Below are 23,905 nucleotides of genomic sequence, written 5' to 3' on the forward strand. Positions count from 1 at the left end.
TGCCTCTGATGGCAGTGGGTATACTGAGAGAATTTACAGATTTTATATACACTACTCTCCTAATCTACCCTGGGACCTTAAATGGGAGACTGGTATCAGTAAAAGCACTTCCTCACCTAAGTTGGAACCATAGGAGTTATCCAAATTATTCCTTCTATCTAATCCCCCATCCAACAATCAACAGTTTCCACCAGTTATCTCCTCTAAATCTTTCTCAAGGTTGTTCTCTGTATTTTGTATTTTTCTGTCACTAATATTCAAATCTTTATCCTTTGTCTACTGGAGCATTGTAGATTGTTTCCTAATCAGGCACCTGGAAAATCGGGTCACTCCCACCCTAATAATGTGCTTTTCCAATGGTCTTAGCAAAGGGCACAACAGGAGATTGTATCCCGCGCCTGCCTCAGAGGGTCCCATGCCCACGGAGCCTCGCTCATTGCTAGCACAGCAGTCTGAGATCAAACTGCAAGGTGGCAGTGAGGCTGGGGGAGGGGCGCCCGCAATTGCTGAGGCTTGACTAGGTAAACAAAGCAGCTGGGAAGTTCGAACTGGGTGGAGCCCACCATAGCTCAAGAGGCCTGCCTGCCTCTGTAGACTCCACCTCTGGGGGCAGGGCATAGCTAAACAAAAGGCAGCAGAAACCTCTGCAGACTTAAATGTCCCTGTCTGACAGCTTTGAAGAGAGTAGTGGTTCTCTCAGCACAGAGTTTGAGATCTGAGAACGGACAGACTGCCTCCTCAAGTGGGTCCCTGACCCCCAAGTAGCCTAACTGGGAGGCACCCCACAGTAGGGGCAGAATGACACCTCACACGGCCAGGTACTCCTCTGAGACGAAGCTTCCAGAGGAATGATCAGGCAGCAACATTTGCTGTTCAGGAATATTCGCTGTTCTGCAGCCTCCGCTGCTGATACCCAGGCAAACAGGGTCTTGAGTGGACCTCCAGCAAACTCCAACAGACCTGCAGCTGAGGGTCCTGACTGTTAGAAGGAAAACTAACAAGCAGAAAGGACATCCACACCAAAACCCCATCTGTACATCACCATCATCAAAGACCAAAGGTAGATAAAACCACAAAGATGGGGAAAAAACAGAGCAGAAGAGCTGAAAATCCTAAAAATCAGAGTGCCTCTCCCCTCCAAAGGAATGCAGCTCCTCGCCAGCAATGGAACAAAGCTGGACGGAGAGTGACACTGACGAGTTGAGAGAAAAAGGCTACAGATGATCAAACTTCTCTGAGCTAAAGGAGGAAGTTCAAACCCATCACAAAGAAGCTAAAAACCTTGAAAAAAGATTAACGAATGGCTAGCTAGAATAACCAGTGTAGAGAAGTCCTTAAATGACCTGATGGAGCTGAAAACCATGGCATGAGAACTACCTGACGAATGCACAAGCTTCAGTAGTGGATTTGATCAACTGGAAGAAAGGGTATCAGTGATTGAAGATCAAATGAATGCAATGAAGTGAGAAGAGAAGTTTAGAGAAAAAAGAGTAAAAAAGAAACAAATAAAGCCTCCAAGAAATATGGGACTATGTGAAAAGACCAAATCTACGTCTGATTGATGTACCGGAAAGTCACGGGGAGAATGGAACCAAGTTGGAAAACACTCTTCAGGATATTATCCAGGAGAACTTCCCCAATCTAGCAAGGCAGGCCAACATTCAAATTCAGGAAATACAGAGAACGCTGCAAAGATACTCCTCGAGAAGAGCAACTCCAAGACACATAATTGTGAGATTCACCAAAGTTGAAATGAAGGAAAAAATGTTAAGGGCAGCCAGAGAGAAAGGTCAGGTTACCCACAAAGGGAAGCCCATCAGACTAACAGCTGATCTCTCAGCAGGAACACTACAAGCCAGCAGAGAGTGGGGGCCAATATTCAACATTCTTAAACAAAAGAATTTTCAACCCAGAATTTCATATCCAGCCAAACTAAGCTTCATAAGTGAAGGAGAAATAAAATCCTTTACAGACAAGCAAATGCTGAGAGATTTTGTCACCACCAGGCCTGCCCTACAAGAGCTCCTGAAGGAAGCACTAAACATGGAAAGGAACAACCGGTACCAACAACTGCAAAAACATGCCAAATTGTAAAGATGATCAACGCTAGGAAGAAACTGCATCAACTAACAGGCAAAATAACCAGCTAACATCATAATGACAGGATCAAATTCACACATAACAATATTAACCTTAAATGTAAATGGGCTAAATGCCCTAATTAAAAGACACAGACTGGCAAATTGGATAAAGAGTCAAGACCCATCAGTGTGCTGTATTCAGGAGACTCATCTTATGCGCAAAGACACACATAGGCTCAAAATAAAGGGACGGAGAAAGATCTACCAAGCAAATGGAAAACAAAAAAAGGCAGGGGTTGCAATTCTAGTCTCTCATAAAACAGACTTTAAACCAACAAAGATCAAAAGAGACAAAGAAGGCCATTACATAATGGTAAAGGGATCAATTCAACAAGAAGAGCTAACTATCCTAAATATATATGCACCCAATACAGGAGCACCCAGATTCATAAAGCAAGTCCTTAGAGACCTACAAAGAGACTTAGACTCCCACACAATAATAATGGGAGCTTTAACAACCCATTGTCAACATTAGACAGATCCACGAGACAGAAAGTTAACAAGGATATCCAGGAATTGAACTCAGCTCTGCACCAAGCAGACCTAATAGACATCTACAGAACTCTCCACCCTAAATCAACAGAATATACATTTTTCTCAGCACCACATCACACTTCTTCCAAAATTGACCACATAGTTGGAAGTAAAGCACTCCTCAGCAAATGTAAAAGAACAGAAATTATAACAAACTGTCTCTCAGACCACAGTGCAATCAAATTAGAACTCAGGATTAAGAAACTCACTCAAAACCGCTCAACTACATGGAAACTGAACAACCTGCTCCTGAATGACTACTGGGTACATAACGAAATGAAGGCAGAAATAAAGATGTTCTTGGAAACCAAGGAGAACAAAGACACTACATAGCAGAATCTCTGGGACACATTTAAAGCAGTGTGTAGAGGGAAATTTATAGCACTAAATGCCATCAAGAGAAAGCAGGAAAGATCTAAAATTGACACCCTAACATCACAATTAAAAGAACTAGAGAAGCAAGAGCAAACGCATTCAAAAGCTGGAAGAAGGCAAGAAATAACTAAGATTAGAGCAGAACTGAAGGAAATAGAGACACAAAAAACCCTTCAAAAAATCAATGAATCCAGGAGCTGCTTTTTTGAAAACATGAACAAAATTGTTAGACCGCTAGCAAGACTAATAAAGAAGAAAAGAGAGAAGAATCAAATAGATGCAATTAAAAATGATAAAGGGGATATCACCACCGATCCCACAGAAATACAAACTACCATCAGAGAATACTATAAACACCTCTACGCAAATAAACTAGAAAGTCTAGAAAAAATGGATATATTCCTCGACACATACACCCTCCCAAGACTAAACCAGGAAGAAGTTGAATCCCTGAATAGACCAATAACGGGCTCTGAAATTGAGGCAATAATTAATAGCCTACCAACCAAAAAAAGTCCAGGACCAGACCAATTCAGAGCCGAGTTCTACCAGAGGTACAAGGAGGAGCTGGTACCATTCCTTCTGAAACAATTCCAATCAATAGAAAAAGAGGGAATCCTCCCTAACTCATTTTATGAGGCCAGCATCATCTTGATACCAAAGCCTGGCAGAGACACAACAAAAAAAGATAATTTTAGACCAATATCCCTGATGAACATCGATGCTAAAATCCTCAGTAAAATACTGGCAAACTGAATCCAGCAGCATATCAAAAAGCTTATCCACCATGATCAAGTGGGCTTCATCCCTAGGATGCAAGCCTGATTCAACATACACAAATCAATAAACATAATTCATCATATAAACAGAACCAAAGACAGAAACCACATGATTATCTCAATAGATGCAGAAAAGTCCTTTGACAAAATTCAACAGCCTTCATGCTAAAAACTCTCAATAAATTAGGTATTGATGGGACGTATCTCAAAATAATAAGAGCTATTTATGACAAACCCACAGCCAATATCATACTGAATGGGCAAAAACTGGAAGCATTCCCTTTGAAAACTGGCAAAAGACAGGGATGCCCTCTCTCACCATTCCTATTCAACATACTGTTGGAAGTTCTGGCCAGGGCAATCAGGCAGGAGAAAGAAATGAAAGGTATTCAATTACGAAAAGAGGAAGTCAAAGTGTCCCTGTTTGCAGATGACATGATTCTATATTTAGAAAACCCCATTGTCTCAGCCCAAAATCTCCTTAAGCTAATAAGCAACTTCAGCAAAGTCTCAGGATATAAAATCAATGTGCAAAAATCACAAGCATTCTTATATACCAATAACAGACAGAGAGCCAAATCATGAGTCAACTCCCATTCACAATTGCTTCAAAGAGAATAAAATACCTAGGAATCCAACATACAAGGGATGTGAAGGATCTCTTCAAGGAGAACTACAAACCACTGCTCAACGAAATAAAAGTGGACACAAACAAATGGAAGAACATTCCAAATTGACAAATGGGATCTAATTAAACTAAAGAGCTTCTGCACAGCAAAAGAAACTACCATCAGAGTGAACAGGCAACCTACAAAATGGGAGAAAATTTTCACAACCTACTCATCTGACAAAGGGCTAATATCCAGAATCTACAATGAACTCAAACAAATTTACAAGAAAAAAACAAACAACCCCATCAAAAAGTGGGCGAAGGACATGAACAGACACTTCTCAAAAGAAGACATTTATGCAGCCAAAAAACACATGAAAAAATGCTCACCATCACTGGCCATCAGAGAAATGCAAATCAAAACCACAATGAGATACCATCTCACACCAGTTAGAATGGCAATCATTAAAAAGTCAGGAAACAACAGGTGCTGGAGAGGATGTGGAGAAATAGGAACACTTTTACACTGTTGGTGGGACTGTAAACTAGTTCAACCATTGTGGAAATCAGTGTGGTGATTCCTCAGGGATCAAGAACTAGAAATACCATTTGACCCAGCCATTCCATTACTGGGTATATACCCAAAGGACTATAAATCATGCTGCTATAAAGACACATGCACACGTATGTTTATTGCGGCATTATTCACAATAGCAAAGACTTGGAACCAACCCAAATGTCCAACAATGATAGACTAGATTAAGAAAATGTGGCACATATACACCATGGAATACTATGCAGCCATAAAAAATGATGAGTTCATGTCCTTTGTAGGGACATGGATGAAGCTGGAAACCATCATTCTCAGCAAACTATCTCAAGAACAAAAAACCAAACACCACATATTCTCACTCATAGGTAATTGAACAATGAGATCACATGGACACAGGAAGAGGAACAACACACTCTGGGGACTGTTGTGGGATGGGGGGAGGGGGGAGGGATAGCACTGGGAGATATACCTAATGCTAGATGACGAGTTAGTGGGTGCAGCACACCAGCATGGCACATGTATACGTATGTAACTAACCTGCACAATGTGCACATGTACCCTAAAACTTAAAGTATAATACTAAATAAATAAATTAATTAATTAATAAAAAAAAACATTCCATGCTCACGGATAGGAAGAATCAATATCGTGAAAATGGCCATACTGCCCAAGGTAATTTACAGATTCAATGCCATCCCCATCAAGCTACCAATGACTTTCTTCACAGAATTGGAAAAAAACTACTTTAAAGTTCATATGGAATCAAAAAAGAGCCCGCATTGCCAAGACAATCCTAAGCCAAAAGAACAAAGCTGGAGGCATCACACTACCTGACTTCAAACTATACTACAAGGCTACAGTAACCAAAACACATGGTACAGTTACCAAAACAGAGATATAGACGAATGGAACAGAACAGAGGCCTCAGAAATAATACCACACACCTACAACCATCTGATCTTTGACAAACCTGATAAAAACAAGCAATGGGGAAAGGATTCCCTATTTAATAAATGGTGCTGGGAAAACTGGCTAGCCTTATTAGAAAGCTGAAACTGGATCCCTTCCTTACACCTTATACAAAAATTAATTCAAGATGGATTAAAGACTCATATGTTAGACCTAAAGTCATAAAAACTCTAGAAAAGAACCTAGGCAATACCATTCAGGACATAGGCATGGGCAAGGACTTCATGTCTAAAATACCAAAAGTAATGGCAACAAAAGCCAAAATTGACAAATGGGATCTAATTAAACTAAAGAGCTTCTGCACAGCAAAAGAAACTACCATCAGAGTAAACAGGCAATCTACAGAATGGGAGAAAATTTTTGCAATCTACTTATCTGACAAATGGCTAATATCCAGAATCTACAAAGAACTCAAATAAACTTACAAAAAAAAAAAAAAAAAAAAAACAACCCCATCACAAAGTGGGTGAGGGTTATGAACAGACACTTCTCAATAAAAGACATTTATGCAGACAACAGACACATGAAAAAATGCTCATCATCACTGGCCATCAGAGAAATGCAAATCAAAACCACAGTGAGACACCATCTCACACCAGTTAGAATGGCAATCATTAAAAAGTCAGGAAACAACAGGTGCTGGAGAGGATGTGGAGAAATAGGAACACTTTTACACTGTTGGTGGGACTGTAAACTACTTCAACCATTGTGGAAGACAGTGTGGTGATTCCTCAAGGATCTAGAACTAGAAATACCATTTGACCCAGCAATCCCATTACTGGGTATATACCCAAAGGATTATAAATCATGCTGCTATAAAGACACACGCACACGTATGTTTATTGCGGCATTATTCACAATAGCAAAGACTTGGAACCAACCCAAATGTCCATCAATGATAGACTGAATTAAGAAAATGTGGCACATATACACCATGGAATACTATGCAGCCATAAAAAGTGATGAGTTCATGTCCTTTGTAGGGACATGGATGAAGCTGGAAACCATCATTCTCAGCAAACTATCGCAAGGACAAAAAACCAAACACCACATGTTCTCACTCATAGGTGGGAATTGAACAATGAGAACACTAGGACACAGGAAGGGGAATATCACACAACGGGGCCTGTCATAGGGTGGGGGGCTGGGGGAGGGATAGCATTAGGAGAAATACCTAATGTAAATGACAAGTTAATGGGTACAGCACACCAACATGGCACATGTATACATATGTAACAAACCTGCACGTTGTGCACATGTACCCTAGAACTTAAAGTATAATAAAAAAAATTTCTTTTCTATGTTTCCCAACCCTCACTTCTCTCTCTCCATTACACTGAGGTAAAAAGGACAACTGGTTTCTAAGTCTTCTTCTCAGATGCCAGAAACAGTTTTCTCGATATTTGCTTTGAATTGGTAGTTTCTGTATTCCAGCAGACTTCTCCTCATCCTTTCTAGTCTTATGGTGATAATGTAAATGAAAATAAATCATTCTCCAAGAAAAAGATTTAGTTAATCTGATATGCAACAACATTTCTGGTTTTTTGTTTGTTTTTTTAACAGGTTCTAATTTCTGTATCAATTCAGACCTACAGAACTACAATTATTGTTAACACGTTAATTGCAATCCTTAGAATTAAAGGACACTGTTTTTAATTCTCCGTCTCCACTAAAAAAATACAAAAAAATTAGCTGAGCATGGTAGCAGGCGCCTGTAGTCCCAGCTACTCGGGAGGCTGAGGCAGGAGAATGGCGTGAACCCGGGAGGCGGAGCTTGCAGTGAGCCCATCATGCCATTGCACTCCAGCCTGGGCGACAGAGTGAGACTCCGTCTCAAAAAAAAAAGAAAGAAAATTAAAGGACACTGTTTTTAATTGCTACAAATAAATATTACATTATGCCAAAGGAGACTATTTGTTTTTAATGTGCTTAAAAATATGGATAAACTACCAGCTAAATCATGTGTTCGTGGTGTTAAGATCTGATCTCCTAAAAGATGGCAACCAATCCATTTCTCAAATTTTCACCCTCATTCAGAGTCTACACAACCTAGACCATCCAGTGGTAGGGTTTGTTCAAAATATTGATACAAAGTTCCAGCTTAAGCTTGATTGTCCTGCCCAAATCCTCTAGCTCAGTAGCAATGCTGATGTCATTAGGCTGATGGTCATAGTTTGATATAGGTTAAGTGCATGGATCCTGGAAAGGGAGGACTTGAGTTTACAACTATTTGGAAAAACTATTGTATCTTTCAATACAGTTTTCTCAACAGTAAATTGTGGGAAATTTATTCCTGCATCATAGGATTGCTGAGAAAATTAAATGAAAAAAAATAATGGTTTTGGAATCAGACTTTCTGGATTCAAATACTTACTGGTCCCACATTTAACTTCATGACTTTGGACATTCCACTTAATGTCTCTATGCCCGGATGATTTATTTGTGAAATACAAATAGTGGAATCACTTCATAGGGTTGTTGTGAGGAATAAATGAGTTAACATATGTAACATGCTTAGAATAGGGCCTGGCGCAGAGTAAGTAAAAGCTATTGTTTGTGAAATAAATTAAATAAAGGAAAAATGCTTGGCATCTTCAAGGGTTTAATAATAGTAATAATTATTACTATCATTATTACTGACGTCTAGGTGTCTCCCAATTGGTCTACAAGTATTTAAAAATGAAAGTTAGAACAAATAAATATAATTTTATTTTAAGCAATCAGTTAAGTAGTATTTGGTAGGTCCTAAACGTGATACCGATAATGAAAACTTTATGGGTCGTCTGAAATGCTACAAATTGATCCTAAGAATATATTCTGACAGTTGCCTGCAGCGAGGTGGGAGGTACAGGTGGAGAAGGCCTTGTGGCGCCCCTCGGTGGAGCGCATCTTCAGGATGGTGATGAGGATGTAGATGTAGGAGATGGCTATGGCAAATACTGTGACCACAATGATAGATCCAGAAGAGATGGAAGGGATAATTTCAGGAATGGAGATATTTGAGCAGGAAAGTTTCGACAAAGGAGAGAAATCACAGAAAAAATGATCTATCTGATTTGGTCCACAGAAAGACAGACTCAATAAACAACTAGTAAATGTTGAGGCATTCACACATCCACCCAGGTAGCAAACCCCCACTAAGAGGATGCAGATTCTGGGGGACAAGTGGGTGGAGTACACCAGGGGTGAGCAGATGGCCACATAGCGACCATAGGCCATGGTCGCCAGTAGGAAGCATTCAGACGTCCCAAACATGACTACAGAACAGAGCTGGGCTTCACAGCTAGTGACAGGGAGGGCTGTTCCACATCTTAGGAATCCCATAAGCATTATAGGTGTGACTACTGTGGAAAGCCCTATGTCCACAAAAGCCAAGTGGCTGAGGAACAGGTACATGGGAGTGTGAAGTTGGGAACAGCTTCTTTATTATGCTGATATTGCCTATTAAGGTGACAATGTAGATTCCTAGAAATATCACAAAGAAGATGTCACAAAGTGTAGGATCCTCAGTTAACCCCAAAATAATAAACTCTGTCACTGTGGTATGGTTTCCAATCTCCATCTTTGTGAATTGTTCCTGTTGAAAGAAATGTGAATATTAATTTGTTATAGGATTTTATTTCACACATTCCCAGCTTTCCTTGGCTATTCCTTAGACTCATTCACAGTGACTTCATCCTCTGCCTGATTTGTAAATATTGATATCCCACAGGATTGTTTTTGTTTTGATGTGTCCTCTGCATAGAAAGAGAATGGTTCAACTCAACTCTCTGGGAAATTAGTTACATTCTTTTCTGTATGTAATAAGCATATTAAAATGCCTCTCATACCTAGACTTGTAGACAGATCTCTCAGAAGATGTCTAGACCACAATTCAATGATCTATTGGGAGTCTTCAGTGGAAATTCCACAAGTACCTCAAACCCAGCCTTCCCCATAACAAATTCATTCATTCTTTTCTTTCCTTCCATATTGTGTATCTGGGGAGTGACACCACCATCCACCCAGTCTCTTGTGTCTGCAACTTGTGAGCCCTCCTAGTCTTCTTCCTCTTATTTTATCACAACTAATAAAATCTTATTGGGCCTATCTACAACTTAACTCCCAATTTTATCTCTTTATCTCCTTTTTACTATTCTCAGCATCCCTACTTTAGTCAAGGACCTAGTCATTTTTCCTTTCTATTTTATTGACCTATTTACTTCACTGCCTTCATTCTTGTTCACAACACATTTGTGTAAGTGATATCTTGGTAAATAAAAAGCAGATGATTCAAAAGAGATTCATTTCAGTCTTTCAGTACTCTCTCAAGCCTTCACAATGAAACCTAACTTGTTAGCAAAGCATACAATATCCTTTATGTTCCAGCATACAACTCTTTGTCTGTCAGGATGTCTCCATTCACCACTCACACTGACTCAAACTTCTTGAACTATTTAGAGTCTTCTTGATGTATTCTAATTTCTCTGGCCTTTGCTCCACTTTTTCTCCTGCATAGACAGCTACCACCTCCCACCGTCATTATCCTGGGTGACTTCTACACATCTTTCAAGACTAATTTCCCTCTAAAGCCTTCTCTGACTTCCAGGGGTGAATCAGGTAACCTTCATTTGTATTATAGACATCAGCTTTTGCCTTCACTTCTACTGGGTTATGATTTTTGTTGTTATTTGTTTTTTTACTGTTCATTCTCCTCAATGAATACATTATCTTCCATAACTGCATCCTATCCCTGTATTACAAATATCGACTTCTTGTACATAATGTGCTGAAAAAAACTTATCCAATGAATGAATGCATGATTACAGTAATAAATTGGCTCTGTGAAATAAGAGATAAAGTTTAGGTTCTCTGTCCAGAGAAAGCAGGCCTCATAAAGAAGGAAAAAATGAAGACATTAGTTCATGGAAAGCACTGTAATAATAGTATAAGTAAAGAAAGGGCTTATTTTATTTCTAAATAAAAAAATTATATAAGCAGGCTGGGGAAACACTTGAAAATTCAAAAGAAACATTTCTGTCAAATCTGGCTACCATCACACATATCAACTATTGAAATTTGGCACATGTGTTTCCGGGAATTTATCTGCTATGGATATATTTTTATATGCTTTGTATCACATTGTAAATAAATTTCTTTTGAAGTTTTATTTTTAGTTGATAAATAATTGCATATATTATGGAATACAATGTGAGGTTTCAATGGAATGATCATAGTGCAGATAACGTGGGCAAGGCCAGAAATTTACCAATTGATTGCTATTTTGCCTGCTTCTAGGGAGGGAAGCCATACATGGTACTGTAAGACAAGCCTGAAGTCTTTTCATTATTGCAAATCATACGGATTTGCTTACCTTGGAGCACAGAATATACTTCTTTTTACCTATTGTCTTAAGAAAAATACCGAGTAATGGGAATATTTTAAAATGTATTGTATTTTGACATGATCTCCACCTTAGGCTTGATCCGGTTTGTAGAGTTACTAGATCATTTTCCCCTTGTTTATTTTATTTTAAAATTAATGTACAGTAAACATGACCCTTTTAGTGAACAGATGCACAAATTTTAACACAGGTATAGATTTGTGTAACCACCATCACAATTAGGATACAGAATAGCTGCATCACTCCAAAAGACTGCTTTGTGCTACCCCTTTGTAGCTTCACCTCTGTCCACTCCAAACCCTGGGCAAACACTAATTTTTTCTCCTGTATATTATTATCTTTTAGAGAATGTCATATTCATTAAATCATGCATTAGATAACTTTGGAGACTAGCTTCTTTTACTCAGCACAATGACTTGAAAATTTATCCATATGTGTGTATTCATTCCCTTTTTTGCTTAGTAGTATTCCATTGCATGAATGTATTATGGTTTATCATTCACTTGAATGATATTTCGGTTGCTTCCAGTATTTGACAATTATGAATAGCCCCCAATTTCTTCTGCCTTATAAGGTTTCTGCTGAGAGGTCCCCTGTTAGTCTGATGGGTTTCCCTTTGTAGGTGACCTGGGCTTTCTCTCTGGCTACCCTTAACATTTTTTCTTTCATTTTTATCTTGGAGAATCTGATGATTATGTGTCTTGGTGATGATCTTCTCATGGAGTATCTTACTGGGGTTCTCTACATTTCCTGAATTTGAATGTTGGCCTGTCTAGCTAGGTTGGAAAAGTTCTCCTCTTTAATATCCTGAAATATGTTTTCCAAATTGGTTTCATTCTCCTCATCTCTTCCAGGTACACCAATCAGTGGTAGATTCAGTCTCTTTATATAATCCCATATTTATCAGAGGTTTTGTTCATTTTTTCATTTTTATTCTCTATTCTTGTCTGCCTGTCCTATTTCAGAAAACAATCTTCAAGATCTGAGATTCTTTCCTCCACATGGTCTAGTCTGCTATTAATACTTGTGATTGCATTATGGAATTTTTGTAGTGTGTTTTTCAGCTCTATCAGGTTGGTTTTGTTCTTCTCTATACTGGCTATTTTGTCTGTTAGCTCTTGCAATGTTTTTTCATAATTTTTAGCTTCCTTGCATTGAGTTAGAACATGCTTCTTTGGCTCAGTGAAGATTGTTTTTATCCAGAATCTGAAGTCTACTTCTGTCATTCCAGTCATCTCAGCCTCTGCTCAGTTCTAGACCTTTGCTGGAGAGGTGATGTGGTCATTTGGAGGGAAGAGATCACTCTGGCTTTTTGAATCTTCAGTGTTCCTGTGCTGATTTTTTCTCATCTTCGTGAGCTTACGGTGGTTGTTTGTTTGTTTGTTTTTTCAGTCTGGCCACTTTTCTATAGGGCTGCTGTGGGTTTTGCTGAGTTTCCACTCCAGCCCCTAGTTGCCTATGGATTTTTCAGTATGTGGCAGTATCAGCAGTGAAGGCTGCAAAAAAGCAAAGATGGCAGCCTGCTCTTTCCTCTGGGGACTCCATCCCAGAGGGGTATAGACCCGTTGCCAGCCCAAATGCACCTGTAGGAGGTGGCTGGAGACCCAGGTTGGGAAGCCTCACCCAGTCAGGAGGAACAGGATCAGTCTCTTGATCATTGTTTTGTTGCATTCTTGCCTATGTTTTCATTAAGGGGCTTATTGCCTTATTCAGATGTTTTGCCATTGTGTTGTGGCAAAGGCAAAGCTTCTGTGTTTGGAGGTAATCATAACAAAGCAGAATTAATAATAAATAATATGAAAAGACAGATAAATTTCTGTAGTCCAATGTAATAATTTCAGGGCATACTAAAGATTCAGTGAAAATTAGAAAAAAAAAAGCATATTCATCAGAATCAGAAAATAGGAGGAAATAATTTATGTTAAAGCATACAGCATTTGACAGAGTCAATGTCTTTTCTTGCCATTAACTTCAGCTAAACAGCAATCGCTTTAGGTAAATTCTATAGATTTATAAATTCTTTTTGCATATACTTTATTTTAATGTTTTGCATATTTAAAAACTAAAGAAAGAATCACCTACAAATCCTTAACTTTAACAGTGCCTCACAATCCATTTTGATTTATTTTGACTTTGAGGCATATATAAGTAGTACTCACATATTTGTAATCATGTATATATTTAACATATATTGCATTTTTAAATTTATATTTCTACTTAGTATTATCAATAAGGTATTTCCCACTTTCCAGAGGAATCCTTATAACTGAAATACTGATGGAATCTATGTCAAACTTCTTAGCATGATATACATGGAGCTTCATAATCTATCTTCAATTACTTTTCTAAATGTATCTCCCTATTACATATCCTTCCTTGCAACTTTTGTAGTTTTCAAGAGTCATATTAACATGAGATTGAGATTTTCTGCTCAATATCACTAGTTATACTATTGATAAAAACACAATTTTCTACTAACAATGTTATTGCTGTTCTTAAGGTTTGAAACATTTACCTAAATAATAAATATTAGTACCAATGTCTTCAAATTCCTAAAATTATAATTTATTTTTACTTTGGAATAAGAATTAATTTTCTCTGATAGTGGAACTGAATTCTTTGACTATGTGAATTCTGAGGGATAATAAACCAATAGTTGAGAACCTGTAGCTCATGAAAGAATGTGTTCCATCTCTTCTTTAATTGATCTTCATTAATTGCACCTCAATTACTCTAGTGTCAGGCCTTATTGCCTTTGGTGTTGGTTCTGTTATTAAAATCTATTTTTTAAACTTCCCAATTGGTCCCGCCTGAGTTTAATGGTGCAAACCATCCAATATCTATATAAAAATGTTAAAATATTTGACCCCCTATGATGCCTCTTCTACCTTCCTTTTTCTAAATTTAAACTCTCACAGTTCCTTTGGCCATTCCACTGTGAAATACCATTTAGATCCCTCACAATTCTCTTTGTCACTCTCTGAACATACTCTGATCTGAGGAATGAAGCCAAATACTGAGCAACATTTATGCTCTTTGCCTCCTGACTGAGGCAGAGTTCAGTGGAGCTTACCTTGCTTTCATTGTGCACACCACTTGAGCTTCAATCTATGCTGATCACAGAGTCATGGAGTGACTAGAGTCAAATAATTAGATCCTGGGCCTCCTGCCAAACAGCTGTATTATTGGTGCATAATGTCTCTGCCTCTTAGTTTTTGCATTTGTGAAATAGAAATAATTGTCCCTAAAATACAGCTTTGTTATTTGACTTAAAGGAATGATGATACCTATAAAGCACCCATAGGTGTTTGGTCATACATCAGGGCTAAGAACCTAAATTTCATTAAGTAAAAATGAAGTATTGGTATATGATTATTTATTCATTTTTTATGAGAAGTAAATTGTCTTTCAACACAGGTCGGGGGATTTTCACCTCAAATCCAATATAGGACAGGATGTACAGTATCTGGTGCCTTCTTAGTTCTGGACTATGCCATTTAGATATATAACATGCCAACTAATTGTTGCCTTCCCTTCCTCTCCACTGGACACCTAAGGTCCTCTCTAGAGTTCTTCATTTTGGCATCCATTCATGCTTGTCTACCTGGGTCAGGGACTCTAACTACTCAAATATTCTTTCAATATTTAAATGCCTGGGTCACTTTTGATGATGAATCGAGGGTATAGGACTGGGAGCCCCACCCAACCTGAAAATCAGACTGCTTCTTTAAGGGAGACCCTGATCCACTCCTCATCTTTGGACAGGACCTTCCAACCAGGGCCTCCAACCACCAACACCCATATTCTCTGGCTAACAGTTTTGATTTCTCCCTGGAATTGAGTGCCTGTAGGGAGGGGCGGGCCACCATTTTTACTGTTTGGGCAACTCAGCCATTCCAGCCTGCTGGCTTTGGAGAGTTCAAACAGATTGGGTGAAGATAGGATTCCCCAACACAGCACATCTGCTCTACCAAAACATAGCCAGACTGCTTCTTTAAGTGGGACCCCAGTCTCTTCCTCATCTCTGGGCAGGACCTCCCAACCAGGGCTTCCAACCACCCCTGCCTGTATTCTCCAGCCAACAGTGATTTGATTTCTCCCTGGGACTGAGCTCCCAGCAGGAGGGGCAGGCCACCATCTTTGCTGTTTGGGCAACTCAGTTGTTCCAGTCTGTGGGCTTTGGAGAGCCCAAACTGACCAGGGTTGAAGCGGTACCCCAGCATGGCACAGCTGCTCTACAAAACTGTGGTCAGACTGCCTCCTTAAGCATGTCCCTGACCTATTCCTTCTTGCTGGGTAGGACTTCCCAACTAGGGCCTCCAGCCGCTCTCACTGATGTTTTCTGGCTGTCAGAGGTTTGAAAACTTCCTGGGACAAAGCTCCTAGACAGAGGGGTGGGCTGCCATCTTTGCTGTTTTGGCAACTTAGCCATTCCAGCCTCCAGGTTTTGGAGAGCCCAAGCTGACTAAGGGCAGAATTAGTACCCCAGCACAGCACAACTGCTCTATGAAAGCATGGCTAGACTGCTTCTTTAAGCAGGTCCCTGATCCTGTTCCTCCTGACTGGGTGAGGCTTCCCAACCTGGGTCTCCAGCCACCTCCTACAGGTGCATTTGGGCTGGCAACGGGTCTATACCCCTCTGGGATGGAGTCCCCAGAGGAAAGAGCAGGCTGCCATCTTTGCTTTTTTGCAGCCTTCACTGCTGATACTGCCACATACTGAAAAATCCATAGGCAACTAGGGGCTGGAGTGGAAACTCAGCAAAACCCACAGCAGCCCTATAGAAAAGTGGCCAGACTGAAAAAACAAACAAACAAACAACCACCGTAAGCTCACGAAGATGAGAAAAAATCAGCACAGGAACACTGAAGATTCAAAAAGCCAGAGTGATCTCTTCCCTCCAAATGACCACATCACCTCTCCAGCAAAGGTCTAGAACTGAGCAGAGGCTGAGATGACTGGAATGACAGAAGTAGACTTCAGATTCTGGATAAAAACAATCTTCACTGAGCCAAAGAAGCATGTTCTAACTCAATGCAAGGAAGCTAAAAATTATGAAAAAACATTGCAAGAGCTAACAGACAAAATAGCCAGTATAGAGAAGAACAAAACCAACCTGATAGAGCTGAAAAACACACTACAAAAATTCCATAATGCAATCACAAGTATTAATAGCAGACTAGACCATGTGGAGGAAAGAATCTCAGATCTTGAAGATTGTTTTCTGAAATAGGACAGGCAGACAAGAATAGAGAATAAAAATGAAAAAATGAACAAAACCTCTGATAAATATGGGATTATATAAAGAGACTGAATCTACCACTGATTGGTGTACCTGGAAGAGATGAGGAGAATGAAACCAATTTGGAAAACATATTTCAGGATATTAAAGAGGAGAACTTTTCCAACCTAGCTAGACAGGCCAACATTCAAATTCAGGAAATGTAGAGAACCCCAGTAAGATACTCCATGAGAAGATCATCACCAAGACACATAATCATCAGATTCTCCAAGATAAAAATGAAAGAAAAAATGTTAAGGGTAGCCAGAGAGAAAGCCCAGGTCACCTACAAAGGGAAACCCATCAGACTAACAGGGGACCTCTCAGCAGAAACCTTATAAGGCAGAAGAAATTGGGGGCCTATATTCAACATTCTTAAAGAAAAGAAATTTCTACCCAGAATTTCATACCTGGCCAAACTAAGTTTCATAAGTGAAGGAGAAATAAGGTCCTTTTCAGACAAGGAAATACTGAGGGAATTCATAACCACCATACCTGCCCTACAAGAGCTCCTGAAGGAAGCACCAAATATGGAAAGGAAAAACCATTACCAGCCACTACAAAAACACCCTGAAGTACCACAGACCAGTGACACTATAAAGCAACCACATAAACAAGTCTGCAAAAAAACCAGCTAGCATCATAATGACAGGATCAAATCCACACATAATAATACTAACCTTAAATGTAAATGGGCTAAATTCCCTAATTAAAAAACATAAAAAGGCAAGCTGGATAAAGAACCAAGACCCAATAATATGCCGTCTTCAAGGGACCCATCTCATATGCAATGACACACATAGGCTCAAGAGAAAGGGATGGAGGAAAATTTACCAAGAAAACAAAAAACAGAAAAAAGCAGGAGTTGTAATCCTAGTTTCTGACAAAACAGACTTTAAACCACAAAGATCAAGAAAGACAAAGAAAGGCATTACATAATGGCAAAGGGTTCAATTCAATAAGAGCTAACTATCCTAAATAAATATATATGCACTCAACGTAGGAGCACTCAAATTCAGAAATCAAGTTCTTAGAGATCTTCAAAGAGACTTAGACTCCCATGCAATACTAGTGGGAGACTTTAACACTCCACTGACAATAATACACAGATCATTGAGACAGAAAATCAACAGATATTCAGGACCTGCCATCAACTCTGGATCAAATGAACCTGAAAAATATCTACAGAACTCTCCACCCTAAAACAACAGATGGTACATTTTTCTCATGGCCCCATGGCACTTATTCTAAAATTGAAAAAGTAAGCAGAAGTAAAATACTCCTCAGCAAATGCAAAAGAACTGAAGTCATAACAAACAGTCTCTCAGACCACAGTGCAATCAAATTAGAACTCAAGACTAAGAAGCTCACTCAAAACCATACTATTACATGGAAATTGAATAACGTGCTCCTGAATGACTTTTGGGTAAATAACGAAATTAAGCCAGAAATCAAGAAGTTCTTTGAAACTAATGAGAACAAAGATACAACATACTAGAATCTCTGGGACACAGCTAAGGCAGTGTTAAGAAGGAAATTTATAGCACTAAACGGCCACACGAAAATGCTAGAAAGATCTCAAGTTAACAACCTACTGTCACAACTAAAAGAACTAGAGAACCAAGAGCCAATGAAATCCAAAGCTAGCAGAAGACAAGAAATAATCAAAACCAGAGCTGAACTGAAGGAGATTGAGACACAAAAAACCATTCAAAAGATCAACAAATCCAGGAGCTGTTTTTTTGAAAAAATTAATAAAATAGGTAAACTGCTAGCTAGAATAATAAAGAAGAAAAGAGAGAAGATTCAAATAAACACAATCAGAAATTATAAGGGGGATATTACCACTGACCCCACAGAAATACAGCCTCTCTCTCCTCCTGCAAGCCAAGATGTCAAAAGGAAAGAAGGCCAAGGGGAAGAAGGTGGCTCTGGCCCCTGCTGTCATGAAGCAGGTGGCCAAGAAAGTGGTGAATCCCCTGTTTGGGAAAAGGCCTAAGAATTTTGGCATTGGACAGGACATCCAGCCCAAAAGAGACCTCACCTGCTTTGTGAAATGGCCCCGCTATATCAGGTTGCAGTGGCAGAGAGCCATCCTTTTTAAGTGGCTGAAAGTGCCTCCTGCAATTAACCAGTTCACCGGGCCCTGGACCACCAAACAACTACTCAGCTGCTTAAGCTGGCCCACAAGTATAGACCAGAGAGCAAGAGAAGAAGCAGAGGTGGTTGGCCCAAGCTGAAAAGGAAGCTGCCAGCAAAGGGGATGTCCCCACTAAGAGACCACCTGTTCTTTGAGCAGGAGTTAACACTGTCACCACCTTGGTGGAGAACAAGAAAGCTCAGCTGGTGGTGATTGCAGATGACGTGGATCTGGACGTCTACTCCACAGGAAGACCTGCACCACTGTCGCCTTCACACAGGTTAACTTGGAAGACAAAGGAGCTTTGGCTAAGCTGTTGTAAGCTATCAGGACCAATTACAATGACAGATACGATGAGATCTGCCATCACTGGGGAAGTAATGTCCTGGGTCCCAAGTCTGTGGCTCACATTGCCAAGCTCAAAAAGGCAAAGGCTAAAGAACTTGCCACTAAACTGGGTTAAATGTACACTGTTGAGTTTTCTGGACATAAAAATAATTAAAATAATACAAATTTTCCTTCAAAAAAAGAAATACAAACAGCCATCAGAGAATATTATAAACACCTCTATGTACATAAACTAGAAAATCTAGAAGAAATGGATAAATTCATAACCACATACATACACCCAAGACTGAACAAGGAAGAAACTAAATCCTTGAACAGATCAATAAACGGCAGTAATAAATAGTCTAAATAAATAAATAAAGCCCAGGACCAGACAGATTCACAGCTGAATTTTACCAAATGTTCAAAGAAGGGCTGATACCATTTCTACTGAGACTATTCCAAAACAGTGAAAAGGAGGGACTCTTTCCCAACTCATTCTAGGAGGCCAGCATCATCCTGACACCAAAACCCAGCAGGATAAAAATCACATGATCATCTCAATAGATGCTGAAAATGCATTTAAACAATTCAAGTTCCTTTCAAGATTAAAATGCTCAACAAATTACGAATGGCAAGAATGGTCCCTTAACACAATAAAGGCCATATTTGACAATCCCACAGAAAATCCTTAGATCCCACAGAAAATTCTGATTTTCTCCACAGTCAAGAGCAAGACAAAGATGTACACTATCACCACATTTATTCAATGTAGCAATGAAAGCCCTAGCCAGAGCAATCAGGCAAGAAAAAGATATAAATGCCATCCAAACCAGAAAGGGAGAAGTAAAGTTACCCCTATTTGCATAACACATGATTAAACAGATATAAGAAAAAAATTAAGATGTCAGACAAAAACAAAATTTTACAACTAAGAAATAAATTTAGCTAAGTTGCAGAATACAAAATCAACATGCAAAAATCAGTTGCATTTTTTACACCAATGACAACCTATCAGAGAAAGAAATCAAGAGTTTGCTAAAAGAAATAAGATCTGGACTGGCATGGTAGCTCATGCCTGTAATCCCAGCACTTTGGGAGGCTGAGGCAGGTGGATCACGAGGTCAGGAGTTCAATACCAGCCTGGCCAATATGGTAAAACCCCATCTGTACTAAAACTACAAAAATTAGCCAGGCGTGGTGGTGGCACTGTAGTCCCAGCTACTTCAGGAGACTGAGGCAGAAGAATTGCTTGAACCTGAGAGGTGGATGTTGCAGTGGGCCAAGATTGCACCACTGCACTCCAGCCTGGGTGACAGAGTGAGACTCCATCAAAAAAAAAAAAAAAAAAAAAAAAACAAGGCCAGGTACAGTGACTCATGTCTGTAATCCCAGCATTTTGGGAGGCCAAGCTGGGCAGATCAAGAGGTCAGGAGCTCGAGACCAGCCTGGCCAATATGGTGACACCACATCTCTACTAAAAATACAAAAATTAGCCAGGCATGGTGGCATGTGCACGTAGTCCCAGCTACTTAGGAGGCTGAGGCAGAAGAATTACTGGAACCCAGGAGGCAGAGGTTGCAGTGAGCCAAGATCTCACCGCTGCACTCCAGCCTGGGTGACAGAGCGAGACTCAGTCTCAAAAAAAAAAAAAAAAAAAAGAAAAGAAAAGAAAAAGAAAAAAAGAAATAAGATATACCATTAGATAGGTCAGTAGGGCAGTAGAGTGACTGTAGTTTACAATAATCTATTGTACACTTCAAAAGTCTAGAAGGGAATTCAAATGGTTTTAGCAATAAAAAAAGACAAAATTTAAGGTGATGGATATTCCACGTACACTGATTCACTGATTTGATCTTTACAAACGATATTAATCTATTAAGTTATTACATGTACCCCAAACAATGGACATCTATTATGGATTAGTTAAAAAGAGGTAAAAAAGAAATTAAAAAAGCAAACTCATTTAGGATCACATCAAAAAGAATAATATACTTAGGGTTACTTTTTTTTAAATTTTTCTTGAGACAGTCTCACTCTGTTGCCCAGGCTGGAGTGCAGTGGTACAATATCAGCTCACTGCAACTGCCACCTCCCAAGCTCAATCAATTCTCCCACCTCAGCCTCCTGAGCAGCTGGGACTATAGGCATGCTCCAGCATATCCAGCTAATTTTTGTATTTTTAGTAAAGGCGGGTTTTTGTCATGTTGGCCAGGCTGGCCTCAAGCTCGTGACCTCAGGTGATCCACTCCCCTAGGCCTCCCAAAGTGCTGGGATTATAGGCATGAGCCACTGTGCCAGGCCTACCTAGGGTTAATTTTAATCAAGGAGGGAAAAGACCTCTACACTGAAAGCTACAAAGCATTAGGAAAGAAATTGAAGAAAACACAGATAAATGACCCCAAATAGTAAAACGATTTTAAACAAGAAAGGTAAGGCTGGAGGCATCACACTTTCTGATTTCAAATTACATTAACAAAGCTATAGTAATCAAAATAGTATGGTGCTGGCACAAAAATAAACCCACAGAAATGCAAATCAACACCGTAGTGATTTATCACCTCACACCATTAGGATGACTACTATCAAATAAAAACAGAAAATAACAAATGTGGATGTGGAGATATTGAAACCCTTGTGCATTATTTGCAAAAATGAAAAATGGTGCAGGCAGCCACTGTGGAAAACAACGTGGCAGTTCCTCCAAAAATTAAAATTAGAATTATCATATAATCTAGCAATTTCACTTTTGGGTATATACTCTCCTAACATGAAAAACAATTGGGTATATACCCAAAATATTGATATATTTGTATAGCTGTGTTCATAGCAGTATTCTTCATAATAGCCCAAAGGTGAAAGCAACCCATGTGTCCATGGATAGATAAATGGATAAACAAAAAATGTGGTATATACATATAAGAAAATATTTTTCAGTCTTAAAAGGGAAGGAATCAGTGTGAGGATGGGTGGATTAAAAACAAAAAGAAGGAAGGAAATTCTGACATATGTTACAACATGGATGAGCCTTGAGGACATTATGCTACATGAAATAAGCCAATCACAAAAAGACAAATACTGCCTGATTCTACATGTAGAAGATACTTAGAGTAGTCAAATTCATAGAGACAGAAAGTAGAATGGTGATTTACTGAGGCTGAAAGTGAGAGGGGAAGGAAGAGTTACTGTTTACTAGTTACAGTTTCAGTTTCAAAAGATGAAGCGTTCTGAAGATAGATGGTGGTGATGGTTGTATAACAACGTGAATTTTTTTTGGTGGTTTGTTTCTTTATTTTGTTTTGTTTTTGAGATGGAGTTTCGCTCTTGTTGCCCAGGCTGGAGTGCAATGGCACGATCTCGGCTCACTGCAACCTCCGCCTCCCCAGCTCAAGTGATTCTCCTGCCTCAGTCTCCCAAGTAGCTGAGATTACAGGCATGTGCCACCACATCCAGCAATTTGAATGTTCTTAACATCACTGAACTTTACACTTAAAATGGTTAAGATGGACATTTTTGTTATATGTATTTTACCACAATTAAAATCAATTTTAAAAAGTATATATCCCCAGAGGTCAACAGAAAGACTAGAGAGCACAGAAATAAATCCATGCATATATGGTTAACTAATTTTAGACAAGGTTACTGAGCACACACAACAGCAAAAGGATAATCTCCATAGTAAGCACTTTTGGGAAAACTGGATATGCACATGTAAAACAAAGAAATTGTATTCATTTTAAACCATTCTCAAAAACCAACTCAAAATGGATTAAGACCAAAACATGATACCTAAAACTGTAAAACTCCTAGAGGAAAATACAGGGGGAAATCTGCTTGACATTGACCTTGGCAATTATTTTTTGGATTTGACAGTAAAAGCTCAGGTGAGAAAAGCAAAAATAAGTTACAGCAAACTAAAATTATTCTGCAGAACAAAGGCTACAATCAACAAAATAAAAAGGCAACTTATGGTTTGGGGTAAAATATTTGTAAACCACATATCTGATAAGACACTAATATCCAAAATATATAAATAAAGAACTTACACAACTCAATAGCAAAAAAAACTCCAAATAAGTAGATTAAAAATTGGGCAAAAGATCTGAATAAACATTTTTCAAAAGAAGACATACAAATGACCAACAGGTATATATAAAAACATGCTTAAATAACTAGAAAATCTAGAAGAAATGGATAAATTCCTCGACACATACACCCTCCCAAGACTAAACCAGAAAGAAGTTGAATCCCTGAATAGACCAATAACAGGCTCTGAAATTGAGGCAATAATTAATAGCCTACCAACCAAAAAAAGTCCAGGACCAGACCGATTCAGAGCCGAATTCTACCAGAGGTACAAGGAGGAGCTGGTACCATTCCTTCTGAAACTATTCCAATCAATAGAAACAGAGGGAATCCTCCCTAACTCATTTTATGAGGCCAACATCATCCTGATACCAAAGCCTGGCAGAGACACAACAAAAAAAGAGAATGTTAGAGACCAATATCCCTGATGAACATTGATGCTAAAATCCTCAATAAAATACTGGCAAACCGAATCGAGCAGTACATCAAAAAGCTTATCCACCATGATCAAGTTGGCTTCATCCCTGGGATGCAAGGCTGGTTCAACATATGCAAATCAATAAATGTAATCCAGCATATAAACAGAACCAAAGACAAAAACCATGTGATTATCTCAATAGATGCAGAAAAGTCCTTTGACAAAATTCAACAGCCCTTCATGCTAAAAACTCTCAATAAATTCGGTACTGATGGGACGTATCTCAAAATAATAAGAGCTATTTATGAC

General features: G+C 39.0%; 1 protein-coding gene and 1 pseudogene across 1 annotated transcript in view; one reads left to right on the forward strand and one right to left on the reverse strand.

Moving 5' to 3' along the window:
- Positions 1-8,733: 8,733 nt before the first annotated feature.
- The window catches only part of LOC466428 (olfactory receptor 5P1-like), a 91,423-nt gene continuing 76,251 nt past the window's right edge, over positions 8,734-23,905 (reverse strand). The window contains 2 exon segments of the mRNA XM_009459882.4: positions 8,734-9,385; positions 9,387-9,538. Coding sequence (XP_009458157.4) covers positions 8,734-9,385; positions 9,387-9,538 — 804 coding nt within the window.
- On the forward strand, positions 18,518-19,288 carry LOC112204805 (large ribosomal subunit protein eL8-like; annotated as a pseudogene).

The sequence above is a fragment of the Pan troglodytes genome, chromosome 9, assembly GCF_028858775.2.
Source record: "Pan troglodytes isolate AG18354 chromosome 9, NHGRI_mPanTro3-v2.0_pri, whole genome shotgun sequence".
Taxonomy (NCBI): domain Eukaryota; kingdom Metazoa; phylum Chordata; class Mammalia; order Primates; family Hominidae; genus Pan; species Pan troglodytes.